The following is a 19,294-nucleotide window of genomic DNA, read 5'->3' on the forward strand; positions in this document are numbered from 1 at the left end:
AGCTTAAACCCCACCACAACTACATGCCACCTGCTTTGGCTCAGATCCTTGTTTGGGGCAAGGGCTCTCCCTGAATCCATGTTTGCTGAGAATTTATCACACACAGAGATTGGTTTTGTTTTCTTTCCCCCAAAGGAGTTAATCCCTAGACACTATTCTAAAGAGCATGATAGAATAGTTGCTAAAGTTGAGCCAAAGTTCTATATTTGGCCAGAATGTAGATTATAACAAAGAGTTCTTTTGAAAGTTATGGTCAAAGTCTCCTCTTCCCAGCTGATTATACTCCCACAGCTCTGCACATTGCAGCCCCTTTGGTTTCAAGTATAGTGGCAGCTGTTGATATATTCATTGTAAATTTGGCTTCCTGTATTTTGATTTTGCAACATCACGAGTCCTACTGCAACTCCTTTCAACATGCTCCCCTCACAAAGACCATTAGAAAAAGATGTCCCTAACATCTTATTAGGGACATCTTATGAACTTTTTTTTTGTTAAAAGTAGCTAAGAAAGGACTTATTATCAAAGCTAACTTAGCTAACTTAGCTTTAAAAATGCTGTCAGCAAATTTTATATCAAACTGTTAAGTACTTTGAAATAATTTTTCAAAAGTACGATTCCAATTTGTAACTCCTCTCAATACCGAACAAGCACATTGATATGGGTTTTTTGGCTGTGTTCTGCTGTGCAATTCCATCTCACTTTATAAGCAGAATGAGAAAGAACATGCCACATAGAAATTGAAATAATTTTCCTTTAAAGTGTGATTATTAAAGCATAGCTGTTCTTCATATGTTTTCAGGATAGTGTTTCAAAGACTAGCAAGAGAGAAAGAAATTATTTGACATCTGCACTTGTAGAGACAGCCTACTACAGTGTGAAAGATGTTTGCCTAAGTTCAATGTTTGCTACTGCTTGCATACAGAATGTTAACCAGGATATGAGTAAACTAAAAATGTGTTGATCTTGATTTGCTTTACTTGTTTCTTGAGATAACAGGGTAAGACCTATATTGACAAATGGAAGAAAACAAACCTGTCCCAGGACGCTGCACTTCAATGTTCATTCACTTTCCTGCTGAAGATGGAGCAGCTCCAAAAACCCTCAGACAAAGCCAGAAACCTCATGTAGTCTGATAGACCAGGTGCTACAAATGGATGAGAAGTTGTCGCTCGTCCTTTCCCTAAGCCATTGTTGAGCTGCTCCAAATGAACATCTTGAGTTTGTACAGGTCTCATAAAGCTTTAAGGAGATCAATACCATGATTCTTATCTTACAGCTAGGGAAAATGAAGCATAAAAAGGAGAAATAACTCCTTAAGGTCATGTGGCAGATTGATTCTGAAGACCAGAATAAGATGCAGCTTTTTTGTGCTCAGTTTCAAAGCACTACCAAATTCATTTGCATCTGGTATGAAACTGTTGCAGTCCAGTGATGATAGTTAAGCATGGCAGTCCCTCACACACTTTTATAAATTTCTGGTAGAGGGTAAGTGGTGCTATGTGAGTGGAAGTGGAATACCCTGATGCCATCACCTTCTGCCTGTGTCTGCCCTTTGCCAGTCTTCCAGCAGAGAGCCCAGAGAGGAGCTGCCTACACTGAGTAAGCACCAACTGCATCAGCCCTCCAACAGTGGCACTACTTTGGAACTCTTGCCAGATCTGATCTTCACACCTCCTCAGTGCTGGCTCCTACTGGCTCAGCTTTGTGAGGTAGAAGAGTTATTGGTATAATTTCTAAATATTTTAGTAGGAGACCACAGGATACAGGTTAAACAACCTCTGCAGTGGTGTCCTGAAGTTATTCAAACTATATGCAGAACTCACTGTTTTGGCAAATTCCTAAACACGGGTATCCTCAAAAGCAGAGACCCCACAAGAACTCACTATGGCCTCTGCATCTTCAGCTAAATGAAAACACTTTTATTTCTTCTTAGAGATTTCTTCCTGCTCACAACTCCTAAGAATCATACAAATAGTTATAATTGTTTTGCTTTAGCTACTCCTTAAAACAGAAACAGATCCAGACTGCTGGATTTTAGAGTTAATATTTTTACCAACAATCTAAAGCTACTTCTGATCTCCACTGAAATGAAAAGATACCTAGGTAATATTAGAAAATAAAAAAAAAGAGGAGCCATTGATAACTAGACGGCTTATGGATTCAGACAGCTAATATGCTGATAAATTTTAAAAATGAATTATTTTAAATGTTATAACAACTATCATCAAGTAATAAATGGAGATTACCTGTGAAGAGCTTCTGTGGTAAGCTGAGTAGTGAAGTGGTCCAGAAATAGCAGCATCATGTGGTAAGGATGGATACTGACTCTGCATTGGATGGGGATGCTGGTTGCTATAGCTACCATAGTTGTAACTTCCTGTGTATCTAAAATACATCAAAAGCCACTTTTAGTATGCACAGTAATTTATTCGCACTAATCATTCCACAACTTTTATGAAACATACCTTTTTATTTTTTAATAGGAGGATCATATTTTAAATCTTTTTCAAAAAGATATTTTCCAGCTCAGATGGGAAGCAGATGCCACTAGTGAAAGTGTGTGTCCAGCACAACATCAAAGAGAGAGACCCAGCATGTTTCTGTGACTAATTTTAAACTGCAGACTCAGCTCTGCACTTTCTGAGGAGAAAGTGTCTTTCCCTTTTATTGTTATCTAATGCCATGTTCCCAGGAAATTGCTGTCCAGGCTGAGGAAGTATGGTAAACCCTGACTTGAAGAACTACAATGAGTTCAGCCACCTCCATGTACTTCAGTCAGATGTTCCTTTTTTGGGAGGGAGAGAAGTGAATTAGTTTGAATCTGAAGCATATAATGTTCAGTTTTAGCACAGCCAGCTCCATAAGGGAGTGGGATGTGAGGTTGGAGAACTTGTCTACTCTCTTTGTTGAATTCCAAACTCCTGCCTGGGGGCATGCAGAAGCAAAGGACGAGCAGTTTCCTTAGCTACTGAGTCAGTGTTAGCCACCATTGTTTGAACCATTCACTAGCAGAAGATGCATGAACACTTTCTGCAATCTCTCCAGTTTTGTGAACATGTGAACATCTAATCTTTGTTGTATCTCAGAAAAGCTGATACACCTAGATTAAAATGTTTCCTCAAATCACTATAATCCAACACCAGAGGCAAGAGATACCTGCAGAAACAACAAATTCTCACATATATACACACATAACATAGACACTGTCTTCCTGTGGTCTGTTCCAAGTCTTGACTACTCTCAGTTCTGGAACCTCTGTGCTGATTTCTGCCTCCACCTAACAGTCATATTTCTGGATAAGAAAGATGTTCCCTTTCTCCTTATCCAGGTTTTCCCAGTAAGACCTTAATAGTGACATCTAAACCTAATCACATCCAAGATGGAATAAGATGCAGGGTTCAAATTAATCCACTGATACCCTTCCAAACAGTTTAGAGTCTTCCACACTGGGAAAACACTTCTGGCAAAGTTAATGAGCGCAACAAGACTGAGGAACACAGTAAAACCTTTTGAACCTCTTGCATCATAGCACCACTTGGGCATTTGCTGATCTTGCTATATTGTCTATTTCTTCTCCATCAATCAGTTTATGACTTGTGTGTTAGTTATGGACATCTGTGAGTTATGCACTGAATCAAATGAGGATGGCACAGAAGAAATGTTGCTTAATGAAAACAGCACTGAGAGCTTTAGCAACTGTCCAAAACTTTTCCAGAAGAAATAATGTTACATAAATTTTTACCTGTAATCGTTTTAATTGAGAGCCTTGAGCAAATTTTGGTGATGGAGAATACTAGAATATTATGGTGATAATGTGTCTGTATGACCAAACCGTGGACATTTTTTCATCCGCATTCATAACAGTAGTTATTGAATCACTGAGGTTGGAAGGGACCTGTGGAGTCTATCTAGTCTAAACCCCCTGCTCAAAGCAGGGTCCATGAGAGAAGCCTGCCCAGAATTGTGTCCAGCTGGAGTTTCTACATCAGCAAGGATGAAAACTCCATAGCTTTTCTGGGCAGCCTGCCCCAGGGTTTGACCACACTTACATTAAAGCAACTTTTTTGTTTTATCTTTTAAAAGAATTTCTCATACTTCTATTTGTGCTTGTCCTGTCATTAAATACTGCTGGAAGGCACCTGTCTCTGTCTTCTTTACATCCCCAGTGTTTATATGCACTGATAAGACCCTCCCTGAGCCCTCTCTGCCTGATGCTAAATAACCTCAGCTTTCTCAGTCTCTCTTTTTATGACAGATGGTCCAGTCCCACCATCATCATTAAAGTGGCCCTTTTCTGGACTTGCTCCAGTATGCCTGTGTCTGTCTGGTACTGGGGAGCACAGAATTGGATCCAGATGTGGTCTCAGCAGTGCCGAGCAAAAGAGAAGAATCACGTCTCCTGACGCATGGTACAGTAGGGTTGTTCTCTAGGCACATCGAGCTTTTTCAAACATGGCACAGGAAAACAGAAATCAGAGAAGAAATCTACTTAAGCCTTCTTTTTTAGAAAATATCCTCCAGGCCGACTGCAGTTTTGAATAGAATTAAATGAGATTATAAAACTAAGACATAATATAATTCTAGAATAGAAACAACAGCCAAAGAATTATGATACCAGCATCTTTGGAATACAGACTCAACTACATCAAGAAACAGCTTTCACTGTATTTAAAAAAAAACCACTAAAGCAGAATTTCATCCAAATCCCACCAAAAAACACATCAGAAAACCCAAGGCAGTGAGAAGTGCCTTACCCATGCTCTTCTCTGTGGGGATAAACAGGTATCCGGTGTGTGACAGATGATGAAGGTACGTGTGGGCTCCTCATGCAGGGCAACTGTTGGGAATTGTCAGCAGGTGACCCAGCAGCTGTTGTCACAGTGTAGGTGAGCGACCATGTGTAGGATTGCATAGCCCCTGCAGACAGAGAGGAGCCAGAGGAACACATTAAACATGGGCTGTCATCCACAGAGGTGCCATGCCTTGAGACAGTTATAGGAAAACAAGCAAACAGGCAATGATCATAGAAAGTGCACTGACCGAAGCACTGACAGTCGTATCTGAGGCATAAATATCAACACATATAAATCATTTGGAGCATGCAAGGATCCAGAAGAATGAAACACATCTGGAACAGCTCACACTGTAGACTTCCAGTGTGGTGTTGAAATAATTTTGCAGAAAAAACCAAAACCCTGAAACAGGACTTAGAAATGGAAGAACACTAATGCTAAGATTTCTCAGGCATGATGCACCAAACCCTGGGGTCTCTCTCATATGGAGAGGGCTGCTGGCCTGCTCAGCTCTGAGGCCTGGACTGAGGCAGGAAGTACAATCAAAACAATGAAGGGTTAGAAAAAAATAGTGTTATGCAAATAAATATCTTTAATCCTTTTGCAGTTTGTACCTGTTCCATCCAACTAGGTACCAGCCCTTGTAGTGGCAACACTACAAAGATCCCCAAATTATGGCAAGTAGATAGACAGAAATAGCCTAGTCATTTCCTTCCTGCAAATAAAATTTCTTTCTTTGTTTTTAGTGGCAGCAGAGGCTGGACTTAATTTTTTTTTGTCATGTAGAGCGTTTGTGGGAAGAGCAAAGCAAAGGAGTGGGTTTTCCATTTTGCTTAGAAGGTGCTGAGTTTTTTAATCATCCTGATCCCTTCCAGGCAGGAACTCCAGTTTCATGAGCCAGCTGCTGAGAAACCTTTGTCCTTTGCACACACCCCTTTCACTCAGGAGGCTGACAGATCCATTGTTCCAGTATAACATAGCTCTTGCTGGAGGTCATGACCATACTGGCTGAGATTACCCTGCAAATGAGGACCAGAACACTGAATTTAACCCAATAAGAACACTGGTTTGGGGGTCTCTGCGCACTCTTGACTATTTTTCTTAAGCTAAAAGGAATTCCAGGAGGTGACTCAGTTTTTTTTCAGTATGGATTCTAGGACATCCTGTAGCATGAAAGGGCTTAATTCAGAGGGGGAAGTGATTGTACTCCCAGGTCTGTGTCTACTCCATGGCTTTGGGAAATGAAAAGCCTATTTCAAATTTGCATTATTTTCTTCAGCCGTGTGTGATTTTATTTGGCAAAATCAGGCAAATAAACTTTTTTTTGTAGGAAATGCATAATTCTGCAACTGACTTGATGGCATTCTGAGCTTTGCAAGGTAAGTCCACTTGAAATACTTGAGCAGGGTGTGATTTGGTGCTCTTACAATACAAAACCTTGTATGTGTTATGGCCAAGAGTATTTGTGATAAGTCTGTTGTCACATGCCTGCATTTTCTGCCACTGACTCTCGAACTTTCTGTCTTCATCTCCTCCCAATGCAAGGGACCACTGAGATCTCCAAGATCCCAAGAAGAAAAGCTAGCTCCTGTTGCCATGGACAAATAAACATTCATGGTTCCTTGAGTTGGGAAAATGTTTAAGGAAGCCTGCCTTTGCTAAAAAATACAGTTTAGGTGCAAGGGACCAGATGTACTTATGCAGTTACCAAAGAGCTTCATTTGAAAACAAAAGAGTTTTGAAAATATCAACAGCTTGTCTACAGAATATCTTAATGAAGCATTTCAATTTCAAAAGGTCAACATATTTTCCCAGTGTTATCTTCCAAAACAAAATTTGCAACTCTCTTTCAAAACAGGCCTAAATGCAAAAGGCAAAAACAAAGAGAAAGGAAAGGGCAACAAAGAGGCTAAAAAACCTCAAATGCTTATTTTTAGGTAACATTATTATTTGGGGCTTTTTCCCCTACTTTTTCGCTTCACTATAAAACTAAAGTTTTACTTTGACCTGATTTTATTTTTTCCAACAAAAAAATTGGCTATTGATCAAAAAAATCTCATGATCTTCCTACTTCTAATAAGAGCAGTAATAAGAGAGCCAAAAGACCCTTTGCATTTTATCAAATATAGTGATTTGACTGGCCTCAGACATTGTGACAATCTCCTTTGCTTTTTTCGAAAAATAGCGGGGATCTTATCATAGTCTGATGAAAATGAGTGAGTCCAGGACAGCAAGTTGTTTCATGTGCTCCCTGTGGGAAGTCAAATTCCTTGGATGAGAGATGCCACTCCAGGTATTCAAATCTAACTGTCAGCCACCTCAGTTCAACTTTAAAATAAATGGTTGGAGAGTAACAAGCTTTGTGCTTGTCCAGATGTCACAGAAACAAATGTAGAAAGTAGATCTTGCACTGGGAGAGCTCTTTGTTTAATTCTCCAAACCGAGAATTGTGTGAGGTACTAGAGGGTAGTACTCACACAGCTGCTTGAGGGAATACTCCCTATCTTTTGCAGGTTATGGTTTAGAAACAAAAGTATTTTGTTTCCAGTTTTACTCTGGATTTACAGAATGACAGAAAGCAGAAATATTTTTCTCAGAAGGTTCTGGTGAACCTACAGTTGCCTCACCTCTCTTTGTCTTTGTAGAAGGGATGCTATTATTTTCAGTGACCTAACTATGAATACAGGGAGGAAGGATGGAAAATGGCTACAGATTTGCAGACTGTGTGTAAGTACATATGAGGTCAACCAGGATACTACCAATGTTGTGGTGGGTGGAAAAGGAGGAATGAGTTAAGTGTGAAAGGTTTCCATAGTTAGCTTTCTAATTTCTGCCTAGGTCTCAGTCCTTTATGACTAATTTCCTTAGCTGGTTGCAGAATTGAACTCCAAGAAATGAAGTCTCTTTTAGATATGGCAGAACTCAACTGAAATGCTTTTTTGAAAGAAGCAAAAACAATAGTGATTGAGCAACAATTTGCTCTGCTTTGTGTTCTGAACATGCAGGGTTTGATTAAAATAGGAAAATTCATTTATTATCACTCTTTTTTCTTTTCTCTTAAAAAAAAAAGTTATTTTGAGGATACTAACCAAGAGGCCATCTGATCTGCACAGGAGCCAAATATAAATGGAACTGCTATTAGTCCTACAACAGCCCTGTTCAACCCTGTTGTCATTGATGCCATCACATACACCAGTGCAGAGAAAACCCAGAAGATGCTTCACAATGCTGCATTTTATATCTGCTTTAGGCTGGAGCAAATCACCACCAAGACACAGTGAGACACTCCCAGCACTGTGCATTGTGTCTGATGGTCAGCAGTACTGTCAACTTCAAATCCAGAGTCAGAAACCCGTTCTGTTCCTACGCAACAAACAGATCACTTCAGCTATAAAGTTTTAGAAAAACACCAACCCTTCCATTTGAAGGGAAGAAGTGCCTTTTGAAAATGAAACCTTAGAGTTTTGCACTCTGCAGCTATGAGAATTGAATTCTGATTGTTGAGCAAGAGCTGATGTTCTCAACTACTTATATAAGTCTAGGAGCTGAAGCTTTAGGAAAAGAACCAAAAAATTGTTCTACTCATATGCACAAATATGAGAGGGGGTAGATCTGTGCCAGTATTCCCAGAATTTTAATACGCCCAGGCTTGGAAGAACAGTGACTTTTAATGACCATTGCTGACCTGATGACTTATTTCATGCCTAGATTTCTTAAAACTGAACAGCAAACTCCATATTTTACTAAGATATTAGGAACTAACAATATAGAGCTCATTTTGGGTTGTCTAAAAACGATTGCATTGGCAAATGAGTAATCAGAGCTTTAAGAGGGGCTTTAGGAGAGAACAGCATAGTCAGCCATATAGCTATCACTTTTACTACAATATTGTTGCAGTTTTAACAATCATTAATCTGGCCTTTGTAGTTTAGAAAGGATGGAGGCTAATTAGCCTTGTAACTTTCTAGTAACCTAACAAAAGTTTCAAGTAAAATGTTACTGGTGCCATGATAGATGCCACAGAGTGATACATAGGATTTACCTTTCTTTTGCTCAGCATCATGTCGTTGCAACAGTTTAATTTGCTGGTTTTGTACTGACCACTGACTGAAGGCAAAAAAGGTTAAAATACAAGTTTAATAGTTAACTTTTATTGCTACTGTCACAAGCAAGAAAGAGTTAATGATGCCCTAAATTGGGGATCTGAGAGCTAATGGTGACCAATGGAACTAGTTCTCAAGATCTGCAAAGCATTTGTAGAATTTTACATTTACCTCATAAAAGACACATAAGAAAATAAATAGTGTGATATTTCCAGAACAGATGTTCCTGTCTCAAAATATTCTATATAATGACACAGATCTGTGTGTAAAGTAGTTTGAGTGTGTGTAACACATCCTCAGCACTCCTATTTTAAAGTTTCCTTTAGTTGAGACATAGTTGTTATTTTGTGTTGCTTTATGTGAATAAACACTGCATTCCACAGTTTAGCAAACTAAACAGCAAACAAAAATGAGTCCATCTACGTGATGAACATGGGAAATAGAGGTATTACTAATTAAGAAAAAGCAAATAGTCACATATTCATATTTAATGTTAACCAGAGCATTACGTGCATTGGCTAATTTGGCTTGCGCAAGACAAAAATTATTTTCACACTCTCAAAAGTGAGACTGCACCACACCATAAGATAAAATGCAATTCAACCAAATGAAAGTCTTTAAAAGCACCTAAAAATGAAAAGCAGAGGGAAAAAAGAACTAAAATAATCAGAAATAGCTATCTTGCCTAAAAAGTTCTAGTATGGGAACAACTGTGGTCTTTCAATACCTGAAGGGAAAGAGACTTCTTACAAGGACCTGTAGTGACAGGACAAGGGCAAATGGCTTTTGGTTAACTGTTATATGACAGTCACATGGAGTTATGGTATCTGCAGCCCAAATACAAGTCCCTCAGACCTCCATTCCAGTCAATGGCCCTGGAGAACACACAGTTCCCTTCTTTTCAGTCCTTTCTTTTTGCACACAGCGCTGCATCATACTAAGTTCTGGTTCTGGCATCACAACCATCCCACAATGCCTACAGGTCAAGTTCCATACAACGTCAATGTTTCAGCAAGAGTCAAAGAGCTTGGCCACCTCCACTGTCACCTGGACTGAAGCCATGTGGTCACCTACCCTGTCTAGGAATCATCTGTCTCTTGTCTAACTGTCCTGAGGGATAATAACTTCCTGTTTTCCTCCTAACTATTGTATTGCCTCCAACAGTGAAAAATCTTAAGTTGTGATGCAGGGACAAATACTTTTAAATCTCTTTCCAGCACAACATGCATTGTGCTTCCCTGTGGCGCCTCTGAAAACATGAAAAACATTTTTCAGAAAGATTTATTAGTTCTTTAGCCACTGCCAAATTCTCTAGTGTGGCAAATCATTACTTTATGACATTCTTTCAAGAAGATTTTGTAACTTTTCTAGTACATCACAAAAGCGATAGTTTCCACATTCTGATTGTACATCCTCTTCAATGAGGAGCAGCAAGGCTGAAATTTCACTGCCTGAAATGCCTTCTGAAAATCACTCACATTTCTGCCTCTCTTTTCATGAATTAAGAGAACACTGTCTTTTGATCATACAGAGAGACTGTCCTACCCACATCCAAAAGGTAATGAGTTTTGCTCTAGAGTACAGTGGATGTTAGCCATTCATGCAGCCCAAACAAGGAGCTAGTTTTATGCTTATTGCTTTATGCTTATTGTCAATCCTACCCACAAGTTTAAGCTGTCCCTTAAGTGCAGATTTTTTTAATTTTTGGGCCCACAAGAATACATCAACCTTATCAGCTGCCGTAATAGAGTATAACACTGAAAATAGGCTTCCAACATGTAATTCCTAATCTCTAGCATCGATTGATGAAAGTTGTCAGCAATGTGTAAAAGATCCCTGAGATAAATGTGCACAGCTATTTAAACATATTTGGATGTTAAATATGTTGAAAGATACCCATCTGTCACTTTACCAGCTAGGAATTCCTAAACCACTAGTGATTTTGGATTTTGCAAACCTCACCAAACTTGAAATATTTGGCCTGCTTCCTTCAGGCATATAAAACATTACATTTTTTTCCTGGTAGACTGCACATCATGTGTGGATACAGTGAGAACAGATTTCTGGCTTGGGAAGGCTTCTCATATCTTGCAAGCCAATACACCATGTTCTGAGGCTCAATTTGAGGAGACCAAGTGCAAAAGCCACCCTCAAGCAGATTTATCTGCCAGAAGCCAACCAACCTACCTGTAGTGGCTGTTATGCCACCATACTCTGGGGACTGGTTGTTGATGGGTGATGGGGCAGAGGGCACTTCCACAGAGGTGGCAGATTTAGCTGGGGAGAATGGTGCTGGGGAGGGAGTTGGAGCAGCTGGTTCACTGAGAATAATTTCTTCTCGTATTTCTGCTGCAGAATGAGAGAAAACCCATCAAACATAGCTAAAGGTAGCATCAAGGAACACCGAGAAACTTTAAAAAAATGCAAGCAGTTAGGTACTGTAGTGTGTATTTCATGAAATACTGAGCAGGAACCGCAAATCTTTGAAAGAAGTACTTCTATAATATTCACCATTACAACCTTCATTGTACCCCCAGAAGACCTCTCAAAGGAAAGAGCAATTTTTCCTGTTGCACAGGCAGGAAACTGGTGCATGGACAGTCTAAGTGTTGTATTCCTATAATGTACTATTACATTACTAAAAGAAACAGGAGTCTCCAGAGCATTCCTGTGGCTTTGGGCCATGATCTTCTTTCTTTGTTGACTAAAAAAGGAGGATATTCTGGATAGTTTTAGCTGCTAAAGGTATGTGGAAAATATGCAAGAATAAGCAGCTTGTTTGTCAAAGCTCCAAGAGGTTATGGCAGGGCAACAAATTAAATTCAAGTCTTGCACCATACAGAAGATAGTACCCTAATCACTGAAATGTTTTTCTTCCCATAAATCTACAGGGTGATAAATTAAGCCACATCTAAAATGGAGAATGAAATTTTCAATGATGGAGAGGGTTAATGTGCCAATATTAATGGGAGATGGAAGTAAGGAAGATCACGGAGGACCTCTCATACAAGGGGGTTCCCAGAGCAGAAAAAACTAAAAGCAATCCCTGCTTGCTTCTGTTCTGGCAAGGCATTGTGGAGTGGAGCAGGACCCAAAATCCCCTTCTGTATACAGGCACTTAAAATGTAAGTGTACCAGAAACAACAGCTTTGCCATTTGTCTTTTCTCACTCCTGCTATCTCTTCGTCTTATTTAGACTGGTACAAATCCACTGATGTCAGTGAACTTATTAACACTGAGTCCATTGAAATTCAATGGTGGTTTAGAAAGATTAACTAAGATAAAAGGTTCAGTACAAACATTTATTACTGAAACACCAAGTAAGTGCTTAGGAATGGGTTTTCAGATATCCAGATGACATTGTGAAGCAGGCAGTTCTCTTTCAGAATTAACTAGGGATGCCTACCAAATAATTTATTTCACATCATGACAGAAGTGCTTTGCTCCTGGATAAGCCTCAGCAGGTTAGATAAGGACAAAGATATGTCCTAACATAAAAAGTAGAAAAAACAGTAGAATAAAACAACAAATAATGAATAAAAGAACAGACTCACCTGTGCTTCCTTCTCCCTTCATTGCCCTCATTAGCTCATTCGCTTTCTCCTGACAATGGAGTGATTCTAGCAGGTACAATACGTAGTCATCAAACATCAAGTGAATAAGGTGAAAAGACCCTGGTAATAAAGTGAACAAACAAAAAAAAGCCATTGAGTGTCTCAATACACTCATTAAACCAATTGTTACAGTACTCCACACAAACAGCCCTGAATAAGACTGCCTCCATGTACTGAAATATCTCTCTTACTCAAGGTAAGAGAGGTCAAAGTAAAACCAGGGAGTAGCAAACTGTTCATTCTCAGATTTATATTGGCTTCTACAACCAGCTGTGGTTTAGGGTGCAAGAAGACTACCTAGCTGAGAGCTGCCACTCAAAGAATTCTTCTCCTACATTAGCACTGATTTTTTTTTTTGCCAATTGCACTACAGTAGAATTGTTCCCTACTGTCTAAAGGATGTACCATTTTCTGTCAGAAGAAGCATCTCAAACTGGCTGCCTTAGTGACACATCTCAGTGATAATTTTCTGAACTACCTGCACAGAAAGGAGTGAGTTGCTTCCCATAATTTATAAAGCATATGTATCAGAGATGGTGAAGAAATTTTGCCCTAGATCACAAATCACAAGAAAAAGAAAAGATGTGTAAGAAGAGATCACAGATACATTTTGGAGGGGAAAGTAAGAGAAGCAAAACATCAGAGCTGAGATATTGTGCTGTGCCCTCCTGAAAGGACTAACACCCATCAGCAGGGGGACATTGACAAGTATCAAGGTGGAGTTTGTTCAATTTATGCAATAGACTCCATGAGATTAAGTACCTGTAGTAGTTCCAGACAGCACTTTATCATACAATGGGTTTGGTTTTTTAAAGCTCTTTTGTTCATTTAGACTTGCACTGAGTATTTAACACATGTTCATTTAGGTCACTAAGTAACTCTGAGAAGTAAAGTACAGTGAGGTTAAAATAATAGCTCGTCCAGTGGCTAGCTCAAATCAGAGAAAAGTCATCATCTGAGGCAGAAACAAAGATCAACTACTGCCAGACAAAAATCCCCCCAGAATACCTCACATGGAGGTATTCCTTTGGAAATTCCATTATTGCATTTGAGGAAGAATACTTCCATGGGGAAAAGATCAAAAAAGTTTCAAATTAAATTGAATTTCATAATGACTGGTTTCTTCACAGGAAAGTTAGGTTTGTCTTGAGATATTAGCTTTTATCACAATGAAGCACAACTAACTCTACTCCAACTAATGTATTCAAACATGCTGCTGTAAGGCAGAAGTGATTTGAAAGACCAATACCATTATTCAATTCTAGCTGGCAGTTCAGCTTTCAGAGTAACTCTGAGCACACTCTTTTTCTTTGTGACCCTGATGGTCTTTGTGTTTCATTCTCTCCCTCCATGCCTGCATGGTTTTGTTGTCACTGATATGAGCTGGACACACACCCTGGGACATGAACATGTGCCCCTGTGCTCTTGGGAAAGGCAGCACAGAAACAGGACACATCTGACTGCAACACTTCTGCCATGGGGAGGAAATCTCTGGCTGCTGGTGAGCCTGAGGCATCCAGTTCTTTGTTTCATGTGACTACGCAGATCAAAATGGTAACAGGTTTCCCTAGACCTTCAAGGGTAAAAAGTGGGGATCTTCACTAAACTACTGCAGAGAACTTGTTTTTAAAAATCCTTTGGGCTCCAAGTCTTGTTGAATGAAGTCCTATTTGATTTAGTGATGCAATAAAGACAGCAGACATGGCTGATGTTACTGAACTAGGATTTCCCCAGTTGAAACCTAGATTTTCAAGAATCTCCACAAAATGCTCACTCTTCTCTTGACTTTACAGTTTTTCAGTGGAAAGTTTCTATTGACTCTAGTGCAGTTACTACTGAGAAGTAACTTCAAGGTAAGAAAAACAGGCTAAAATGCTGGCAAACTTCATGTGGTGGTATAAAGCTCAGGGTGTTTACTATTTTCCATCAAACTCCTTTCTCACCCTTTATTTTAAAAAAAGGAAAGTTGTTTGTATTTTCATAAAATATTTGGAAGTGCAAACTCTAAACACTGTACTGCTAGCAAGCAAACAGCAAGAACCCAAGATCTGCTATTTTAAGAAATGTCTTTTTGGGGGGTCTAACGCTTTGTTTTGAAGACTTGGGGTTGGCAATAGTGAATGCAGCATTTAAAAACACTCCAGTGCCCTTGTCACTCTTTTGAATTTCTCTCTTCCTCTCCTATTATTTCTCCCACTGTGTATTTTTAAGCTCTGCATAGAGTTTTTGAGCCCAGAATTTGCGTGAAAGACACCAGACAAACAAAGTTTTGGTACTGAGTGCAATGAATGCAATATTTTTATATTTTTGAGTAAGTCGAATGAAATGTAAAAGCTATAGAGTGAAAGTGATATCAGGGCATGCATTTCATGCCTCACAGTGAATAGCTATTCAGCACAGTGGACCATAATTTATTCTGTGTTTGCAAGCTACTGTTTCTCACATGAAACTGTTGGGTTCTTTCAAGTCTATATTTAAGTACAGAAAGGGATCCAGTTGTAAGCAAATCAATAGCCTGTTTAGGAAAAGGTAAGAAGTCATTCAAGAGACTGTAGTTACAACAATAAATAGCATTTGGCTCTAATTTTCAGGGGTTAACAGAAATCTTGGCAACGCCCAACCAAGGCACAGTAAGTATCAGCTTCTGTTAAGAGATACAGCAATTATGTGTAAGTAGCAAAACAACAGTGAAATTTCCAGATCTGGAGAAAATAATGGAGTTTCTATTACTAATTAGTTACTTTATACACTGGGTGTATTACCCAAACATCACCACCAACTGTGCCTTTGATATGCATATGCAGAAAAGAGGGAGGCAGGGAGGGAGGGAGGGAGGCAGGCAGAAAGAGGAAAAAGAGAGAGAGCAGCTTTTCTTTTCTTCCAGAGATTGTTTCAGCCTGCCCATGTCACCATGCTTAAAAGCTTTGCAGATCAAATCTTTGTGCCAGTCATGCCAGTGCCAGGTATTACCACTTCCTTCAATCAGATTTTGGAATCATCTGTTTCAAAGGTAACAATATACTGCACATAGTAAAGATCCAAACATGTCCTGTACATAGTAAAGATCCAATCATCTAAGACATTATTTCACTTTAAAAAAAATTTCACTGTGAGCATCTGAGTCTACATATTGTTTAAGGTAGAAAAAAAAATTAAAATAAGTCCACTGAAACAGTTCCCAATGCAGTAAAAATGCAAAACTTTTTATCTAAGTTAAGAGCAAAGGTATATTATATGTAAATATTTAGAACAGCAAATCACTCTTTGTTTCTCTCCATAAACTCACTTAATATATCAATAATTCTGAAAATCTAGACAGAACTGTATAAATTAGATGCAGGAAAGTTTCTGCCATCTAGCTCTGAGCTTTTTACATTCAGGGGTTATTCTTTTGGAACTTGCTCAACTCTAATTCTCAAACAATATGTCAAATGGCTTTGCGGTGAAAGAATAGCGTCATTAATGTAGACTATTATAAATTTGTGTCCATAGCTAAATAAAATTTATGGCACTTGTGTAGGGATAACCCAGGCTGCTGCCTGATAGGATAAGGATAGGGTTTTGATATTCAAAACTTCAGGGCTCCTCCTGCCTCCACTAGCATTGCACCTGAACAGGTTTGTGGTTTTTGCTGAAAAGTAGAATCACCTTGGGGACGCTCACTATCCTGATGTCCTTAACACCTGTTTGGAAAACTCTTTTACAATGGAAATGAAAGTAGCTTCAGGTTAAAATATAGACATGTTATAAAAATAAATATTACATGTATTAAAAATATATGAAACATATTAAAAATAGCATATTGTATCTCACTGACAGTATCCAAATTTATACTATTAGATGGTTCTAAAAGCACAAAGGAAACCAAAGCTCAGCCAACAGAAAACCTTGCATTTGTTCAATGCAGTACCCATATAACACTATTCTTTATTGATCTTTCTAGAAACATATTCAGACAAATGTGCCTTTGTAAAAAGCATCCCTCATACAAAGTCTGGTCCCAAGTGACTAAATGTTCACACTCATGGCACACCAGTTGAATCATTCTTGCTTTTAACTGATTTTAATTTGAACTTTTTGTAACCAAGGACAAAGCCCCCTTTCAAGTGGAAAAGCAACAAGATTTTTCATTTAAAAAGTAAAAATCTATTTTTTCATCCTAATTGACTTCTTAAGAAATGGAAGAGACCCTCTCCAGGTTATAGAAGCACACTCACATTGCAAAGACCAGTTTCAAATGCTAAGTCCTTTAAGAGGAGAGCTGGCAAAGTGTTTCAGTGGAGAGCTTTTCGTCCACTTCAGCACAAAGTCATCTCTCTCAGCTCAACACGTGGCCAGAGTGGTTTGGGTAAGCAGGCTCACTTTGTACTGAAGTGCATTAGGGAATGCTCCTGTAATGGACTCCCCCAGCTGCCGTGTGACTGATCCCTGCAGCTCCTAACAGCAAACAGGAGGAAGAGCAACATTTTCATCTCCTCTGACTGCAGCCTGCCGACAAACATCTGTCTAAGCGTTATTTCCAAATGTCAACAGCCCCAACCTATTTTTTAGTTGAGCACTGGACATGTAAAAACTGATTATGTTTTCACTTAAAATGTACATTACAAGCTAGCATAGAAATTTTTTTGACTGTGGCATGCAATTATTGCAACAAAATCCAAGTACCAAAGCTGGGTGCACTGTGCAAAGTCATGTCCCGGATCACTCGAGTGCCAAAACAGGACCACATCAGAAGAAACTGCTGAGCTACTTTCTTCAAAGAGCCTTGTCTCTTGGCAGCTACCTGCAAGAAGAGAGATGTGTCTGACATGGAGAAACTTTTATTTCTACCAGCAAAACAGCTGAATGATGCATATATCCACCTTCTCTTTATATACTGAAAAACTACTTACCATCATCTTCACATTAAAATACACACTACAAATTAGAAAAGCCGAACTCAAAATGGTCTTAAACAGAAAACCACTTTATAACCATGGACAACCTTCAGAAAGAGGAAACAATAAAGTATTATTCAAGACTGGATCTCCTTTATACATGATAAAAGGACTGCAAAAAAATTGCTCTGATCTTCATCTTAACCTATTAATAACAAGTTCCTTCTCGCTTCCTAGTGAAGGAAGCAATTTATAATCAATCTTCGATCTACACTGCAAATTTATATTATTATCTCAAATGAGGTTTAATATTGAATATAAAGTTTTTTGTTCCTTCTCATTTTTATATTTGTGAATTTGCTTAGTCATTTTACTAGGAGAAATATTTTCCAGAAAGCACACTTTAGGAATTAACTTTTCAAAAATATATTTATTATAGCCATATGTGAGTTAAAATATTAGATTCACCCAATCAGCTACTAAATTTCGTTTACTACAATTCATGTCAAGTTCTTAATTAAAATTAACAGCTCTGGCCTGAATTACAAATTGCATTCCACTGGCTAGAAGAGAAGTTCCCCTAAACAATCAAAGTATTTCAAGTAATCTGGATAATTATTTGTTTCCTGTATGGCTATTGTGTAGCAGAGAGAGAGGCAGCATATTTTGATTTGTTCTGGTTTTACTTCAGAGCCCTAACAACTGGAATGAAGAGTTGAAATTCTAACAGAACATCCTAATATACAGAAGTAATGGAAGGTAAAATAGTCAGTTATACATTTTGATATTCTATGTAAAATTATGGTGATGCTGGATAATTTTTGAAATGATGTTTTAAAGCTTTGTTAGCAGCTTTAAAGCTTTGTTCTGCATGTACTTTAATGAAAATAAAACACAACTCTTTGGTATTCCATATCAGCTCAAAAGGAACATAAATGTGTCCTTGACTGAATGGTAACATAGACGTTCATTCTCACATTTGATTGTATATAGATGAATTAGCTAGCTTAAAGATCCTGTTCATTAAAATCTTAAAAGGCCAGGTTATGTTTTTCTTTGCACTATACCACTAGGATGACTCTGACTCTGAATTAATCTCTCCATATCTCTGGAAATATTGATTTGATTGGAAACCTCAACCCTGTTCATTTTTGAATACCATCTTTTGGAATAAAATAAACAAGAGCAGAATATAGCAAAATCCTGAATGTGAGCAATTCTCCATGAAAACTGGTGAGATTTTGCCCACTACTGCTTTAGTCCTGCTCATTACCAACTCCTTTTTTTCTTTTTGGTTATTAATTTTACTTTTTCTAAAAATGTATTACCTGAACAGAGATCATAATGCACATCAGTGACTCACTCCTCCTTACCAACCTTTACAACACATCTATCCACCATGGAATCCAGCCACTCGATGTATGACTCAATGGGGGACTGCTCCTCCAAAAGGTGATCAAACTCCTGATACACTGGTGCACAAAACAAAACAAACAAAAAAGCCCACCTTAGAACTCGGATTCTGTTTCAAACAAAAGAAAAACAAATCACAAAAGGCTGCCCAAAGAATCACAAGTTTACTGTGCTTTTTTTATAATAGATTACTTAACAGAAACAAATGCATCTTTCCTGGTACTGACTCAAAAACTTTGCTGGGTCTCTTACTTTGTTTCTACTGAAAGTGATGCAGTCATTGAAATTTTTTTGAATGCAAGCCAATCAGAACCTATTTTTTTAAATTAGTGGTTTTTATTTAAGTTGTCTGGTGTGCCCAGAAGTGAAATGTTTATGGTGCTCTCTATGAAGAGTGAGAAACTAGGCCTTGGCCCCAGTGATGAAAAAATGTCATGCATGAAATTGATTTGGAAATGCATAAAGAATCTTCTAGGCACCAACTGAATGAGTAT

The 19,294-nt window shown here is 38.5% G+C and overlaps 1 protein-coding gene across 2 annotated transcripts in view; it reads right to left on the reverse strand.

Moving 5' to 3' along the window:
* The window catches only part of RFX4 (regulatory factor X4), an 87,373-nt gene that overhangs the window by 8,427 nt on the left and 59,652 nt on the right, over positions 1–19,294 (reverse strand). Inside the window, exons 12-17 of one of the 2 annotated variants that reach the window (XM_054274016.1) lie at positions 18,765–18,859; positions 17,176–17,293; positions 12,451–12,570; positions 11,084–11,242; positions 4,755–4,917; positions 2,247–2,385 (exon numbers count right to left, since the gene is read on the reverse strand). In XM_054274016.1, the coding sequence (XP_054129991.1) occupies positions 2,247–2,385; positions 4,755–4,917; positions 11,084–11,242; positions 12,451–12,570; positions 17,176–17,293; positions 18,765–18,859 (794 nt within the window). Of the gene's footprint in view, positions 1–2,246; positions 2,386–4,754; positions 4,918–11,083; positions 11,246–12,450; positions 12,571–17,175; positions 17,294–18,764; positions 18,860–19,294 lie in introns of both variants that reach the window. The other variant, XM_054274008.1, reaches the window with a different exon arrangement.

Source organism: Melozone crissalis, unplaced genomic scaffold (assembly GCF_028551555.1).
Source record: "Melozone crissalis strain CALT ecotype California unplaced genomic scaffold, PUWL_Pcris_2 ptg000004l_1, whole genome shotgun sequence".
NCBI lineage: Eukaryota > Metazoa > Chordata > Aves > Passeriformes > Passerellidae > Melozone > Melozone crissalis.